The sequence below is a fragment of the Tenrec ecaudatus genome, chromosome 11 (genome assembly GCF_050624435.1).
Source record: "Tenrec ecaudatus isolate mTenEca1 chromosome 11, mTenEca1.hap1, whole genome shotgun sequence".
NCBI lineage: Eukaryota > Metazoa > Chordata > Mammalia > Afrosoricida > Tenrecidae > Tenrec > Tenrec ecaudatus.
Genome location: NC_134540.1, coordinates 94,943,682 through 94,959,074, shown reverse-complemented (window position 1 = coordinate 94,959,074; position 15,393 = coordinate 94,943,682). Strand labels below are relative to the sequence as shown.

The 15,393-nt window shown below is 38.9% G+C and overlaps 1 protein-coding gene across 1 annotated transcript in view; it reads right to left on the bottom strand.

Annotated features, from left to right (window-relative positions):
* Positions 1 to 3,368: 3,368 nt before the first annotated feature.
* NALF1 (NALCN channel auxiliary factor 1) overlaps positions 3,369 to 15,393 on the bottom strand; it is a 774,626-nt gene continuing 762,601 nt past the window's right edge. The window contains exon 3 of the mRNA XM_075562620.1: positions 3,369 to 3,658. Within this exon, the coding sequence (XP_075418735.1) occupies positions 3,369 to 3,658 (290 nt within the window). The remainder of the gene's footprint in view (positions 3,659 to 15,393) is intronic.

Genomic DNA, 15,393 nt, shown 5'->3' with positions numbered 1-15,393 from the left:
TAACACAATATGAAACAAAGAGAATGCCTGTCCCATACAATTGTGAAATGCATATTATTTACGTGGCTTTCATCTTGCTTGCAGAAGTAATAGATTTAATCACAGTTCATTATCAAGTATGCAATCGATGCTCACTCTAAAACATGGAGTACGATGTTGATTGGAAAGGAGCAGGGCCTGAATTAATTCTGTCAAAATTAACACATGCACAACATCATGCATGATCAAGTTTGTGCCAGGAAACATTAGTAGAAATGATAAGTGGATGCAGTGAACTGTGCACCATCTCTGATTCTTTCTTAACTTTATCAGGATTTCACTGCCTATTTGGACTCTTTAGCTGCCAACAGGATAAACAGCCTCACTTCATGCATCAATGGAAATGGTGTGTGGGGGGGGGTTGGAGTGGAGGAGGGAGCTGTTACACATGGATACCAGTAAATATCAGGTGTTGATATTATTCTCATTTAATAAGTATAAATTAATGTAAATGAACAAGGCAAGAAACTATATGGAAAACTTGCAGACAGTACCAAAGCTGGCTGATTTGTTGGAAGGAAAGGACTCCTCCTTTCTTCCTATTACTCTTCCTCATCTTATTCATGACTTTATATTTGCAAATCGTGCTGCATTGGTTTTTTCAACGTCTGAAATTATCTTGGTTCTTTTTGCTTTCCCTCTTTAAGCTACCATCCACTTGAACCCCTAAAACACAGGGATGCGGGACATGTCGATGCCTTAACCAGTGGTCAAAAGATACTCAGGGAAATGAAAGACTATTTTGGTTTCCCAGTGATGCTGTTTTCATCACTTCCCAGTGTTTAGAAATAGAAACTTGTTGTCATACCAGTAAAAGGAAATTGGCTAAGCCATCACATCTGTGCTGATGTATTGTTTTCCTCAAAGGATGGAAATAAATGCCAATGGGATGAACAAAGAAATGTGAGGACCCATAAGGAAATGGATCATTATCTGGTCTTCCCACAGCAGAGCTGGAGAGAGATTACAGCAAACTTTGTCCATCTGGTGTGTACGGGTGCTTCAAGAAGTTCAGAGAGCAGTTGAGCAAGGGCTGGCCTATTGAGCGCACTTAGGCATGCCTCCTGAGCTGCCATCCGCGGGGATGGCTTTGAAATGCTCACCGCCATTGAACTCTGCATTCCACCAGTACTTCCGGCTTTGAAAACGCTCATTTCTACAAGTCTAAAGAGTTGCATCATCTCAATGCGGTTGATATGTCCTCACGAACCATTCCTCAGCCCACGCACACCTTCAAAAAAGCACCATTTTTTCCCAATAACGAAAATACCGGTGTCTGTGTACACACGCGGATGCATTTGCATTTGTATTCAACGTTTTTCTTTAAAGGAACAAAAACTGGAACATTTTGCATTTGGGGTATTTTTTTTGTATTTGCACAGATCATTTTAAGATTTTTAAGTCTCAATAAAAACACTCTTAAAACAAAGAATCTAGTAAAATATTTAGGCATGTACTGCTAAACCATTCTAGCAATTTTATTAAGCAATACCTTTATTATTTTTGAATATTCTTAACAGACTGGAACAAAACAATTTTTTTATCCAAAACAAAATATGCATACTGTACGCATGTCGCAGGGTTAAGTATGATGCAGAGGTTAAAGTCTCTTTGAACAAAAACAAATGCTTGGGGGAATTTCATAGCTATAAAGTTAGCAACTAAATTTTGTTCGCTAAGAGGACCTTTTCTAGAATTTTCCTTCATCTCCCAGCTACACAGCAAACATATCTGAAGTGCACTTCCCAAGTGTAGTTTGAGAATAGGAAGGAATGTAAAGTGTTTGTTAATCATATTTTGTTTTTGTTTGTTTTTTTAAAAACAGCCCTTATTGAACTCTTCCTTCCACTGATTCTACTGTAAACTCATAAAAATCCTTTGAAGAAAGCAAATTCATATACACTCAGCAAGTGAAATGTTCCCACACACAAAATAAATAAATAAATGCGAACCAGGCAATCCGATTCCTCCTCTTTTCCTAATTACCTAGGATATGTCAGGATGCTACAGATTTTGCACTTTCACAAAAAATGGCTGACCTATTTATTTTTAAAAGAAGTTGTTCCGTTGTGATAATGCATAATCGCATACATTGTATACCTGAAGTGAATTTAAACAATATCGGGGGAAATACTGGGGTAAAAGTGTATATATTTTGCGTACTGCAGCTGTGTGAGCATTTCTAGTATCTCTTCCACACCAAAAGAAGAAGAAGAAGAGGAAGAAGAAGAAGAAGTCCAGATTGATTCCTCAGACTCTGCTCCCACTAACATGGCCAGCGTGGGGTCGTGTCAAATTATTGCAGCAGGACTGGAATCACAATGAGAGCCAGCCAGCCTCCAGCCTCCCAAGGCCGGGCTTTCTACGTCTACCTACCTCTTTACATTCTTGGTCCAGCTGACTGCTACTCATCACCTGACCGGAGCGAGTGGACTGGACATCTTGGAAATGGGGACTGGAGAAACAGAGTTCAAGATATATATTTTTTCTTTTCCCTTTATCTTCATTTCAACAGAAAAAAACGATACCTGTCTGATTCCCTCTACGATGGAGAGCTCTTGCTGTTCAGCTAAAAGGGAGCCCCCTGTCGGGCCCTCTTGGTTCTGCTCGGTTGTGGGTTTGTGCAGCAGCGGCTCAGGAGCCCACCTGGGTATGCACACCCGTTCACTGTGGTTACACAGACAGAAGCAAGTGGGTTGTTGTCTGCTTACGGGGATGAGAAGGGGAGCAGAGGAGGGCGGGGCCTGGAAGGGTGTGGATTCCTTGGAGAGAAGAGAGTAAGGGATATTTTTTTGGTAATTTTTCTTGTTTTCTGTTTTTTTTGTCTTTTTAAAATTTTAAATTATTTTTTTGTTGTTGTTTTTTGCTATACCACGGGGTCATAGCGATCATTCCTCTAATAGAAACTGACAGGACATAGAAGACAGAACTATCTGATGAACATACACGATGACTAGAAATATTGAAATAGAGACAGTGAAAAGACTTAGTGTACCTCTGAGAAACCATCCCCCAAAACAAATCCTGTATTAACAAGTGCAAAAAAATAAACAAACAAATAAACAAAACAAAAGCAAATAAAACCTCCAAACATTAAAACACAGTGTATAAAATGGTGTGAGAAATTTAAGTCACTTTACAGCCTTTTAGTCAAAAAAAAGCTGTGTTTGTGTCCTTGTTTGGATTCAGGCCCATCTTTTGAAATTTTACCCTAAAGGCCTTGCAAGAAGTCGTTAAAGGGTAAAAGCACCCAGTTTCTGTTACGTTTGACAGCAGCTTCATTTTTCCTGGTGGGCCAGTTGCTTCTCTGATGACGTGTCATCCTTCCGCTAGTCCTCATTGGTGGAGTTTTCGTCCAGTGCATTGATGCCTCCGAAGCTCAGTTCCGTTGCATTCTGCGCTGCGGAGGCTGTGAGTACTGTATGTAAGAGAATTAGTACAAGGACACAGAGTTTGAGTCTGCTGTTGCACAATCGTGTTGCTGACGATGCTGTGAGCGATGTCCTATGGCAGGAGTCACTTTTCTCCACTGTCCCTTTGGATAGGCTATTTGAGTGCTCTTCTCTCCTGACATCACAGCACTGTGGTTCATCATTGGTTAGAAAGGTTTCGTAGAGCCCTGTGGGATAAAGAAAGGAGAGTGTTTTGAAAAAGAAAACAGACAGCAAGAAGTTCACAGTAGTAACAATGAAGTTGTTCCTTAACATTTTGCATCCCAAAGTCTTAAAACAATGTACTATATCTAGGCCTGGTGGCATAGTGGGCTACCTACTGAGCTCTAACCACAGGTCAGTGCTTAGAACCCACCAACAGCTCTGAATCGGAAAGCGGAGGCTGTCTGCTCCCCACGTGATGTAAAGTCTTAGAAACCCAAAGCAGCAACTTTGTTCTGTCCTGTAAGAGGGCAATGATCCAGAATCAAATCCGTAGCAATGGGCTTGGTTTTCTGGTAAATATATGCATGCACGTGTGTGTACATATGTACACATACACACAACGCACATACGTGTCTATGTCTGTGTATATCCACCACTTCTCTGAAATTTGTTACTTTGCCATAAAATGGCAACATATATTTCGATGAGGCTGACAACTATGTCACCTATATTTCAAATACCAGTCACCGTAGACAGTTTTCAGCAGGGCATTTAGTGTAAATAAGATTAGGAATAAAAGTCTTGGCAACATACTTCAGAGAAAACTGGCCAGCAAATAACTCATGGACAGCAACGGAACATGGTCTGATAGAAAGCTGAGAGGTAAGTCCCTCAGGTTGGAACATACTGGACTTACTACTGGAGCACAGTTGTCTCATTGCAATAGAGTTGACCTTAGTGATGTAAATGGAGCAACGCTTTCAGGACATTCATTTACAGAAGTGGCGTGATGCAAAATAGGGAGAAATGGCTACAAATATACTTTTATAATCAGAATGTGAAATGTACAAAGTATGATCCTTGGGAAAATTTCCAAAATGAAATGGAATATTGATCAGATACTCTAGGTTTTAGGGAGTTGAAATGGACTGGTATTGACTACTTTGAATCAGAAAATTATATGGCTTGCTATTTAAGGAATGACAAAATTTGAAGAGAAACAGCATAGCATTCATCAAAAAGAACATTTCAAAATCTGTCCTGAAATACAATGCTGTCAATGCTAGGATCATATCTATATGCACACAGGAAGACCAACTCGTACTGCTATTATTTAATTTTACATACCAACCATTTAATCACAAAAATAAAGAACTTAAAGACGTTTACCCACTTCTTCAGAATGAAAGCAATTAAAACCACAACTAAGGTGTAATGATAATTACTGGTGATTTGAATGTAAAACTTGGAAACAAAGATGAAGTCTCAATGAATGGCCTTGGTGATAGTGAAGACATGAGAAATCAGATCATAGAATTTTGCAAGACCAACAGTAAATTCATAGGAAAAAACCCATTTTTAAAACAATACAAAAAGCAACTGACCACATGGACCTTGCGGGATACAATGAACAGGAACTGAATTAACCACACCTGTGGGCTGAGATGCTGAGCCGTTACCCACACCTGTAGGCTGAGATGCTGAGTCACTTAATGCCCTCAATCAAGTTAGACCCATGGCGGCCTGTGGCACAAATCATCAACTGCTCATTGAGGAGTTCAAGTAGCAGCGGAAGAGAAATAAATTAAGTCCAAGAGAGGAAAAATACCTCCTTGAGTACATCCCACTTGAATTTAAAGACCCTAAGCAAGAATAGATTTGATACAGTGAACACTAAAGACTGAAGACAGAAATATTGTGGGAATTACATAAGGAACCCAATACAGGAAGAAAGCAAGCTGTTATTAAAATGTAGAAAAGAAAGGAAAAACCAAAATGGATATCACAGCAGACTTTCAAACTTGCTTTTGAAGACAAAGTCCCTAAAGTTTATGTAAGAAATGGTGAGCTGAATAGAAGATTTGGAAAACGTGGCTCAAGAAAATAAAGACAATTATGAAATGTGTGAAGAATTGGAGTTAGAAATGCAAAGGGAAGAAAATATTTCAAGGTGAAATAACTGGAGGGAAAAAACATCAAGCCTTCAGTCACAATTTTGAAGCATTCTATGAGTAAAAAAATGAATGGCATATAAAGAAGGTAGAAAGAAGACACAGATTCACTATATCCAAATTCAGTAAGGAGGTAGCACATGGACAAGAACAAATGGTACTAAAGAAAGAAGCCAAGCTTCATTGTAGGCTTTGACAAAAATCAAAGCTCTAGGAATAAAGAAAGAAAGAACTCAGATACCGTGATAGTTAGATTTATTGTGCCAACCTGGCTAATGAACACATGAGGGATGAATTGAAGGATGGAGAGATAAATAGCTTGGGAACCTTGTCTTTTTCTCTTGTTTTCTGATGGTTGGACCAGGGTGCAGCTGCCTTAGCTAGTTCCCTGCTTCAGCTGGCAAGGCTCACTTCCTGCAAGACATTCCTGAAGAGAAGCCACATGGACCCAGCCTGATGCAACCCTGGGTGTTGGAGCAGTTGTGTGGGGACCCCTGCCAGCGCTGAGATGCTTAGACATTCACTGATGCTGCTTTCCTCCTGAATTTGGTGTTATTGCATGTGTTTTGTGAGATGGAGGAGGACTTTGTAGATCAGTATTGGACATATGGGCTAATGTTGGTCTTATGGGCGTGGACAGCACTGGGTTGGGATGCTTTCTCAATGTACACTTACCCTTGATATAAAACTCTCTTTTATAAAATACGAGTATCTATGAATTTTGTTTCTCTAGTCTACCATGACTAACTTAGATATTTCAACAAATGGATGCAATGCTAGAAGCCCTCACTCAGCTATGCCCAGGGATTTTAAAAAGAGCTACCTGGACAAATCACTAGAAAGTTCTATATGTGTGCCGATGTTAGTGATAGGTGATCTGACAGAATTTCTGAACAATATTACTAATTCTACATTCAAGCAAAATTATGATGAAGAAAAATTTTAAATCAGTTCCATAATGCATCAACTGGGACTACCAGAATCTCGAGCTGGATTAGGAAGAGGATGTGGAACATGCAGTACCATGGTTTATGTCGTATGGATCTTGGGTGAAAGGAGAGAATAACAATAGGTTTGCTTGTGTTTTATTGACTATGAAAAGGGATTCCACGGTGTGTCATACTAAATTATGTATCACCTTGTAAATAACGGGCATCTGAGGATCCTTAATCATACTCATGTGAAACCTGTATGTTGACCAAGAGGCAGTTGTTTGAAAAGAACAAGGGACTAAATACATCAGGTTTTAAAAAGAAGAAGGTGTGCATAAGGGGATGCATCCTTTCTCCACACTTATTTAATTTGTATGCTGAGAAACAAATACCCAGAGAACCTTGACCACACGAAGAATAATATGGCATAAGAATGGAATTAAAGAATGGGAGAATTATTACATTAATAACCTGTAATGTAAATGACACAACACGCATGTTTAAAATGAAGAGGATTTGAAGCACTTACTGATGAAGGATTGTACCTTCACAGAAATAGCACAGAAGTCCTCACAACCAGAGCAATATGCAACATAACAATAAATGATGAAAATATGAAATTGTCGTGGATTTTGATTTGCTTGGATCCACAATCAACATCTATGGGGAAAGCTTTCAATAAATCAAAGGTTATATTGCACTAGATAGTCTTGCGGCCGACTGATTTAATATGCTAAAAAATATAGATGTAAGATTGAGGGCTGAGGTGCCCTGACCCAAGCCTCCGAATCATATGAAAACTTGGCAGTGGATAAAGAAGACTGAAGGACAATCGCTGTATTTGAACTGTGGTTGTGCCAGAGGGCTATGCATGTCTTGGACTACCAGCAGAATGAACAAATCCGTCAATCCGAATGCTCCTCGGAAGAGCCAGCAGGAAGAGACTTTGTCCCTTGTCCTCTGGCCATGTTATCTGGAGGGACTTGCCACCGGCAAAGGATTTCATGCTTGGCAGATGGCCAGTAAAACAAAGGAAGACCCCCAGCACAGTGGCTCTAACAATAGGCTCAGACAAAGCAACAGAAAACAATGTGCTCAAACACAGCAACGATTGTGAAGATCTCATAATATGGGGAAGAAGTGCTTGCTTCTGCGGCAGTCAGTTCACTGTGAATTGGAAGTAACTCAATGGCACCTAACAACAACAAATACACATATATTTGTGTAGACATGTGTGCATACATCTACATATAGATTTCAAAAATGCATGGGAAAAGTCCATGATCTTTTAATTCCATTTTTTCACAAGTCTTTTGAAGCCACTCATGTTGTGTGTGTCTACTCTAGATACAGAGTAACCTATGAAATCCAGAACCCAGTGGAAAGCCATTTTGCCCCGGTCTCACAGTTGCTCTGCCTCTGACAGGGTGCAGTCTTACCACCTATCAATAGCTTGTTTAACTGGAAAATATTTGAATTTTTCTTTTCTGATACTTTTCTGTCTTCCACAGCTTCCAGCTTTCACATTTTAAAAAAAGTTTTATGGGGAAAGTAAAGTCAATACAATATAGAGTATAGTCAATATTTGTCTCCAAGCAGTACTTTTGTGCTCCTCAATTTGTTCTTCTATATCACCATCATCTGGACCAGGACATGTTTAGTATGTGATGAATACGTAATTTAAAAAATAAGGCAGATCAGAACTAGATATTCAAGATGGGCTTGTGGCCCAATAGACTTACCCAGCCTGTCATTTTAATACAAATGTTCTTCATTAATGCAATTCATAAGTAATGTTAAATCATTCTACTTAATGAAGTAGTCAATCAACTATAATACCATAGGTGTGAGAATCATGCCTACTAATCACTTCTTTTTTGCAGATCTCCGTCCTTTCTGGGTCAATGGGCATAATCCTCCACACATCCAATGCATAGCCAGTTACTTACATCTTTCTTGTCTTCTTTCCTTTGCTTTTCTATTTGGTGACTGCCTAAATTGAAGCCTTTATTATGTTTTGTTGGTATTGGCTATTTTGAATCAGAAAATGAGAAACTGATTCAAAGAAAAGTGAAATTCTCTAAGTTTTGAAAACACAATAACCACACTTGTTACCTGTAATCTTTCCTTTCTCTCTCTAGGTCTTTACAGAGCTATGGATGCCATTTTGCATTTCTTTATTGGACTGAAACATTTTCTCATGAGTGTTTACAGTCACATTTTCAAGTCCTTTCTTTGCTCAGCCTTTCATTGTAGACTTCACAACTTTAATATTGTCTCCATTTCCCCATTATTAAACTTTTCAAGCATGAGAGTATCATGACTAAATAGGCATAGCAAGTTCATTCTAACATTCACTCATCAATAATAATAATAATAATAGCTATCGATAGTATCTCTTTGCCTTCACTAAAATAGCAGCAATTAAGGGGAAGTGGGGCAGGAATCTGCTGTCCTTTCTTTCTAAGCTCATCTCTCAATGTTTTGCAATCCTGAAATGTTGACTTTTCCCGGAACACATGCTTTTCTGTGATGTTTTACCACTGGTCACGTCACTGGTTCTGCTTGGACTTCCTTAAACTTCACTTCTATTTTAATTATCCTTCAAGTTTAACTCACATGAAATTCACTGTGTGAAAGTCTAGATTTACAGTCTTGGGTTACTAGTGCATTTTGCAATTCTTCTAAGAGCCACTCCCCCTTTTTTAATGAACTTGGAAACAAATCCTATGTATTTCCAGCTTTGCTTTCCCAAATACATCTTAAAATGCCTGGACAAAATATATATTTAACAAACATTACATGAACAAAAACATGTGTTATAAAAAGTATCTATATTAAACAACACATGATGCACATCAATCTTCAGTTCCTTTTAAATAAATGATGAAGATAGTCTTATATTGATGCTTACAATATTCATTTCTTCTTAGGCATTCAAAGGTAAACTTCACCTTCGCCTAGGTAGAATATGGAAAAAAAACTGAATTAATGAGATCTGCAGCTCTGACATCTTTACCGTATGATATTTTATTTTTTCATATAAGCCACCTCATTGGTAGGTTAATCATACATCGAAGTATATGTTTTCCAATATTGTCTACAAAGAAAAAAATGTTGGCATTTAGGATTACAGGAATAGAAGTCTAAAGCTCATTTCAATTGCCATTTTAGGAGGTTAACAGGATACATTTAACGAAAGCATCCAAATAAAAGCTTTTCCAATGTTGCTCAGAGCTGCCTTGAAGATGTTTAACTGAAGTCATTTCCAAGAGAACAAAATGGTACAATCAAGTCAGCTTTATCATTTGGCCCCATCTTTATGACTGGCACAATTGTCATTTTATTTTCCCCTTATTTATTAGTCTAATAGAAGTTTTTATACAGTTATTCATGCATATATACTAAAGAGTTGAGCACAAGGTATCCTACAAAATAAAATAATTCGTCCATCTCCTCCATATCATCTTATTCAATCTCAGAGGTCAATACATTTAGATGTTAGTATATTTTTACCTCCATTTCTGTAAAAGGCATGTTTTATTATTTTCTTGATTAAAATGCTTTTAGCTGTAGCTATAGACTTATCATGAGAAAATAGAAGAATGCAATAATTTCCATTTTCTTCCCCTAGCACATATGTTCCCCACTTCCCTCCGTCTGTAATCACACCTCTGTAATGAGTTCTTTCAGTTTCCCTTTCTTCAACCAAACCCCAAACGCACTTGCCTTTGAACAATTCCAAGTTATAGTGGCCCTATAAGGCAGAGGAGAACTGCCTCTTTGGGTTTGTGGAAGTTAAATCTTTATGGGAGCAGAAAGTTTCCCCTTCAGAGTGGCTGGTGAGCTTAAAGGGCTAGTCTTGCAGCTCGCAGTGTGATGGGTAGCCCACTCTGCCACCGGGGAGATGGAAACACTGTTCTCAGTTTCACTCAAGCAGTACACTTGAATTTCCCCTTCTGATCTGATTTTATTTGTCCTAGAGCAAATAGTTACCTTTGTTGTTGTTGTTGTTGTTGTTGTTTTTAATATCCACTAATTTAACCCCAGATAACTTTTCCTTTCCTTCAGGGGCATAAGGTGTTTCACCTGGTTTATCTTTCTGGAGATCGACATCTTGGGATGTCGATCCATCATCTGATTCCATCATCTGGGATGGTTGATTCCATTCCAGGATGACTGCATAGCTTCCACTCTGGATCTCTTTGAGCCATTACCTTGGAAATTCACAGTGACGCTCTCCTGTGGTGGGTTTCTGCTTTCAGTATCCTGTACCTAATTCTTTCTCATTTTGTTAAGTGCTATTACTGCTACCTTCACAAGGAAAAGTCCATAGTGACAAATTCTCTAGCTACTGTTTACGTAAAAATATATTTATTCTACCTTACATTTCATTGATTGCTTGGTCTGGAATGGAAACTTTCTTTCTTTTTTTTTTCTATTGCCTCAGTATCAGCTCTTTTTTCCTGTCTCCCCACTCTCGTGACCCTTGATAAATTACAAATTTTATTATTTTATATTTTACAGACAGCTGTCTCCCTTCTCCCACAGTTTCTGTTGTTCTCTCAGGGGCGGGGAGGATGTGTGGGATGTGTGGTTATGTGTGGATCATTGTAATAGCTTCTGTTTTCCACCCCTCCGCTCCCCACCTTCAGAATGGAAACGTTCAAGATGGTAGAAACAATATTTTTCTTGTTTACTCAAGTATTATACTCGTGCTTGACTGGGGACATTCTGGGGCTCTTCGTTTAATTTCCTGACCTGAGACCTCTATTTCATAGAGCTGCTCAGTGCACTTGGGCAGCCTTGCCTTGGGACAATTTTGTGCAGATTTTTCTCCCCTCTCCCCCACCTCTTATATTTTAATTTCGAAGAATTCTGTTGATTTTGAAGCAACTCTTTTTAATTTCATAGTTAATACTCTATTTATATTCTCTTCTCTCTCTGAGATATTAATAGTACTATAGTTTATATTCCCTTTAGCATGGGCTATGCTTTGTGCAGGAAACATTTTTTCCCTCCTTATTCAAGTGGGAAGATTTAAACAAGAGTGTGTTCTTACTTGACTGTCTTCTGACATGAACAGCTCTGGGCTACCAGAACACTAAGTGGTCTTTTAAAATATGAGCTACATTGTGGAATGACATGCTTGAACTATTTAGATGGAGGGACTTTTACAGTTCTTTCGCTGGGTTGGTCAGACTTCTCAGAATGACAGTTCACCCAGTATCCCGTCGGCAGAGTGAAGGCTGGAGAGTCAGTTTTCAGAGAGCTAGATGTGAGAAGAGGGTTTAGTGGGAGACACTGTGGCCTTTCTGCACTTGCTAAATGGTGGCACAGCCTCCTTAACCAATTCTGGTATCATCTAGTCCAATAAAAGTATCTTTTAACATTTCAAAAATAATTATTCTGCTTATTCTCCTCCCTGCAAAGTCACCCTCTTCTTTCTAAAGTGGAGGAGGATGGAGGTGGGGTGGGGCTGCTTGTTTTTGGAGTAGGGAATAGGATAGGGAGCGAGCTCTGATTGATTCTTAAACAGATTAGTCACCAAAACTCTTTGTTTCATCTCCTTCAAAGTATGTTAAGCAGTCAGTTCCTGTATGTAGAAAGCTTTGGATGCAAATCAGTTTCCTGCTGCTTCAGTATCAAGGTTCCTATCAGTTCACACGCTCTTTAAGATGGACAGAAGCCTGGTGGTGTAGTGGGGTGCTCGGCAAGCTGCAAATTGCAAGGTCAGTAGTTTGAAACCCCAGTAGAAAGATGAAGTTTCCCTCTTCAGTAAAGATGTACAGTCTCAGAAACCCACAGAGACAATTCTACCCCATCCTAAAGGGTCGCTATGAATCGGAATGAACTGGATGGCAGTGTGTCTGGTTTTGAGTTTTTGGAAGACACGTCAATATATTTTTCTGGTTCCTAAGAAGAACTGAGGTTGTCTCCTTATCTATTCTTCTATCTTTCTGTGTTAATATCTTTAACATTTTCTTTTCTGCTGAGATTTCGCTGCAATATTTTATCGCTGCACTTTTCTCTGTATCACTGGGCTCGGTACTGAGTGAACTATGAGAGTCATCTGGTTTTTGGGGTCTCTCAGTTTATTTTGCTTTTCTGTTGTCTACAGTGTCACACATTCCTGTGTTCCTGCCCCTCAGTAGAGCAGAAGTCATTCTTCCAGCTAGACATGTTGCTTAGAAATAACTTCTATTGGAGAACCTCTCCAAAATCTATCCTGAGCTGAAGTGAGCATCCCTACTGAGATAGTAAAGGTTTATTGTGCCAACCTGGCCGATAAACACATGTGGGATTAATTGAAGGGTGGAGAGATAAATGGCTCAGTGAGCCTCACCTTCCTAGTTCTAGGGTATCTTGCTCTCTGATGGTTGAACCAGGGTGCAGCTGCCTTAGCAGTTCCCTGTTTCAGCTGGCAAGGCTGACTTCCTCTGAGATATCCCTGAGGAGAAGCCACATGGACCTACCCTGATGCAACCCTGGGTGCTGGAGCAGCCTCGTGGAGACTCCTGCCAGCACTGAGATGCTTAAATGAATTGGTTTTCCTCCTGCACGCAGCATCATTGTGTGTGTATTGTGAGATTTAGGAGGACTTTGTAAATTGGTGTTGGATATAGGGGCTAATGTTGGAATTATGGGCTTGGACAGCACTGGGTTTGGATGCTTTCTTAATGTACACTTACCCTTTATATAAAACTCTCATATATATTATATATACATATATATTTCTGTGGATTTGTTTCTTTAGTTTACCCAAACTAACACACCTACCTAAGGATTCTGCTTGCTCTAGACAGCCTGCCTCCAATGGATATAGGTTACTTCCTTTCAGTCAGAACATCTCTGATGCACATTCCGGATTGACATTTCCCCCACCTCAACCCCCTGTCCCCTAGCTTCATTACAGGGTTTTTGTTGTTGTTGTTGTTGTTTTAATATTTCCTTACAAATCCACTGGTCAGGTTTTGTATGAACCTTACCTAGAGAAATTTACTTTTGTCTACCATATAGAGAATTCAAGAATATACTGCAAACTGGAAATGAGTAATTTCTCAAACAGTAACATTATTATACAAATATATAGCTGATTGGATTTAGGAAGGAAAAATGAACAACTTTTAATTTAGTACAATGTTGTTCTGATATATTTTTCTTACAAAAATTTTAAATTGAAAGGTCACATAAGTATTATCTTTTATTTGGCATTGAATAATCCAGTTTCTTTTTATGCATCATAACAATAACAAAGCGCATAAATCACTGGCACCTGGTTGAGTTCAAGTCATAGTCCACAGCGATCCTATGAGACCAAAGGAGAACTGCCCAACAGTGTTTCCCTAGGCACTCCGATAGTGCTGTTTCCCCGTGGGGCTGCGAACTGCAAGGTCAACAATGGGAAATCATCAGCTGCTTCTCCGGGGAAAGATGGGGGATTTTCTACTCCCAGAAGAAAGACTTGCAGTCTCAGAAACCCATAGGAACAGATCTATCCTGTCCAATAGGGTCGGTATGAGTCGGCATCAACTTGATGGCAGTGAGAAATCTTTACAGAAGCAGGCTGACACATATTTCTCTAGGGCAATGGCTAGTTGATTCAAACCACCAATCTTTCAGGTTGTAGCCAAGTGCTTTAATCACTATCCCACTATACCAATAGGGATCCATCCCTATTATTATATATAAAATAACCATTTTATTAGTAGTACATCTCATAGTAACAATATCATGAAGCTTTTGTGAAATATTTTATGTAATACATTGAAAACCATTTAAAGCCATTTCAAAGACCGGCTGGGAGATAGGAAGCTCTCATACAATATTGGTCATTTCCATTAAATACTCAATGAAGTAGTAAAATCAAGATGATATTAAGAAGGATTTGAAGGAATTTAAAGAAAATTATTTTTCTTTACTTAATTGCTGTAGTCATTCAAAGGAACCTTCATTTTTCATGGCTTAAAACAAGTGTGATGAATATGAATACTATCTGAGCAAAGGAAATAATTAGACTAACACATAATATTCTTTTAAAAACAAATCCTTAATTTTCTTAGTTACATTTTACTATCTTCAATTCCCCCACTATATAAGACTAAATTTAATTTTCAAATATTTGTGTGAATCAGCTTTTAAAAAAATACAATTTTTGTTTGTAGAAAGTTGATTTTTAAAAGTAAAATGGAAAAGTGTGGAACAGAAACACTAATCAGATATGAACCCCTCATAATAATCAACCATTGATATCAAAAGGGCAGCATTTACCCTGAAGAACAGAATGGGAAGTCTGGAAAGAAGGATGAATGGAAGCAAGAAGCAAAGCATAGACTGGTGTCAATTTGAGACTTAAGAGTGAAGGGGTGGAGTTAACCTGTCAATCAGATCACAGGCTGATGACCTCATTTGGAGGCACTAAGGAGATAAATAGCCCACTGGAGGCATGATACATACTCCCTGCAAGCCATTACTGACAACAAGCCTGATGGGCCTACGTTGATGCAGTCAGAGTCCTGGAGCTGGAGGAGCCACATGGAGACCCACACCAGCACTGAGTTGTTTCTATAACCACTGGATTCATAAGACTTTCCACCCACTGGCCCATGATCTTCCTGCATTTGGCATCATTGCATGTGTTGCGTGAGTCTGTAGAGGACTTATAGATTGGTATCTGACATATGGGCTAATATTGGACTTAGGGACATGATCTGGACTGGGCTGGGATGTTTTCTCAATATTCAATTGCTCTTGTATATAAAGCTCTCTCTTATACACTCTTATACACTGTCTATGAATTTGTTTGTCTAGTCTCCCTAGACTAACACAGGGAGGAAGTGGGACACGTAAAGCTACCTGGAGCGAATTACAATC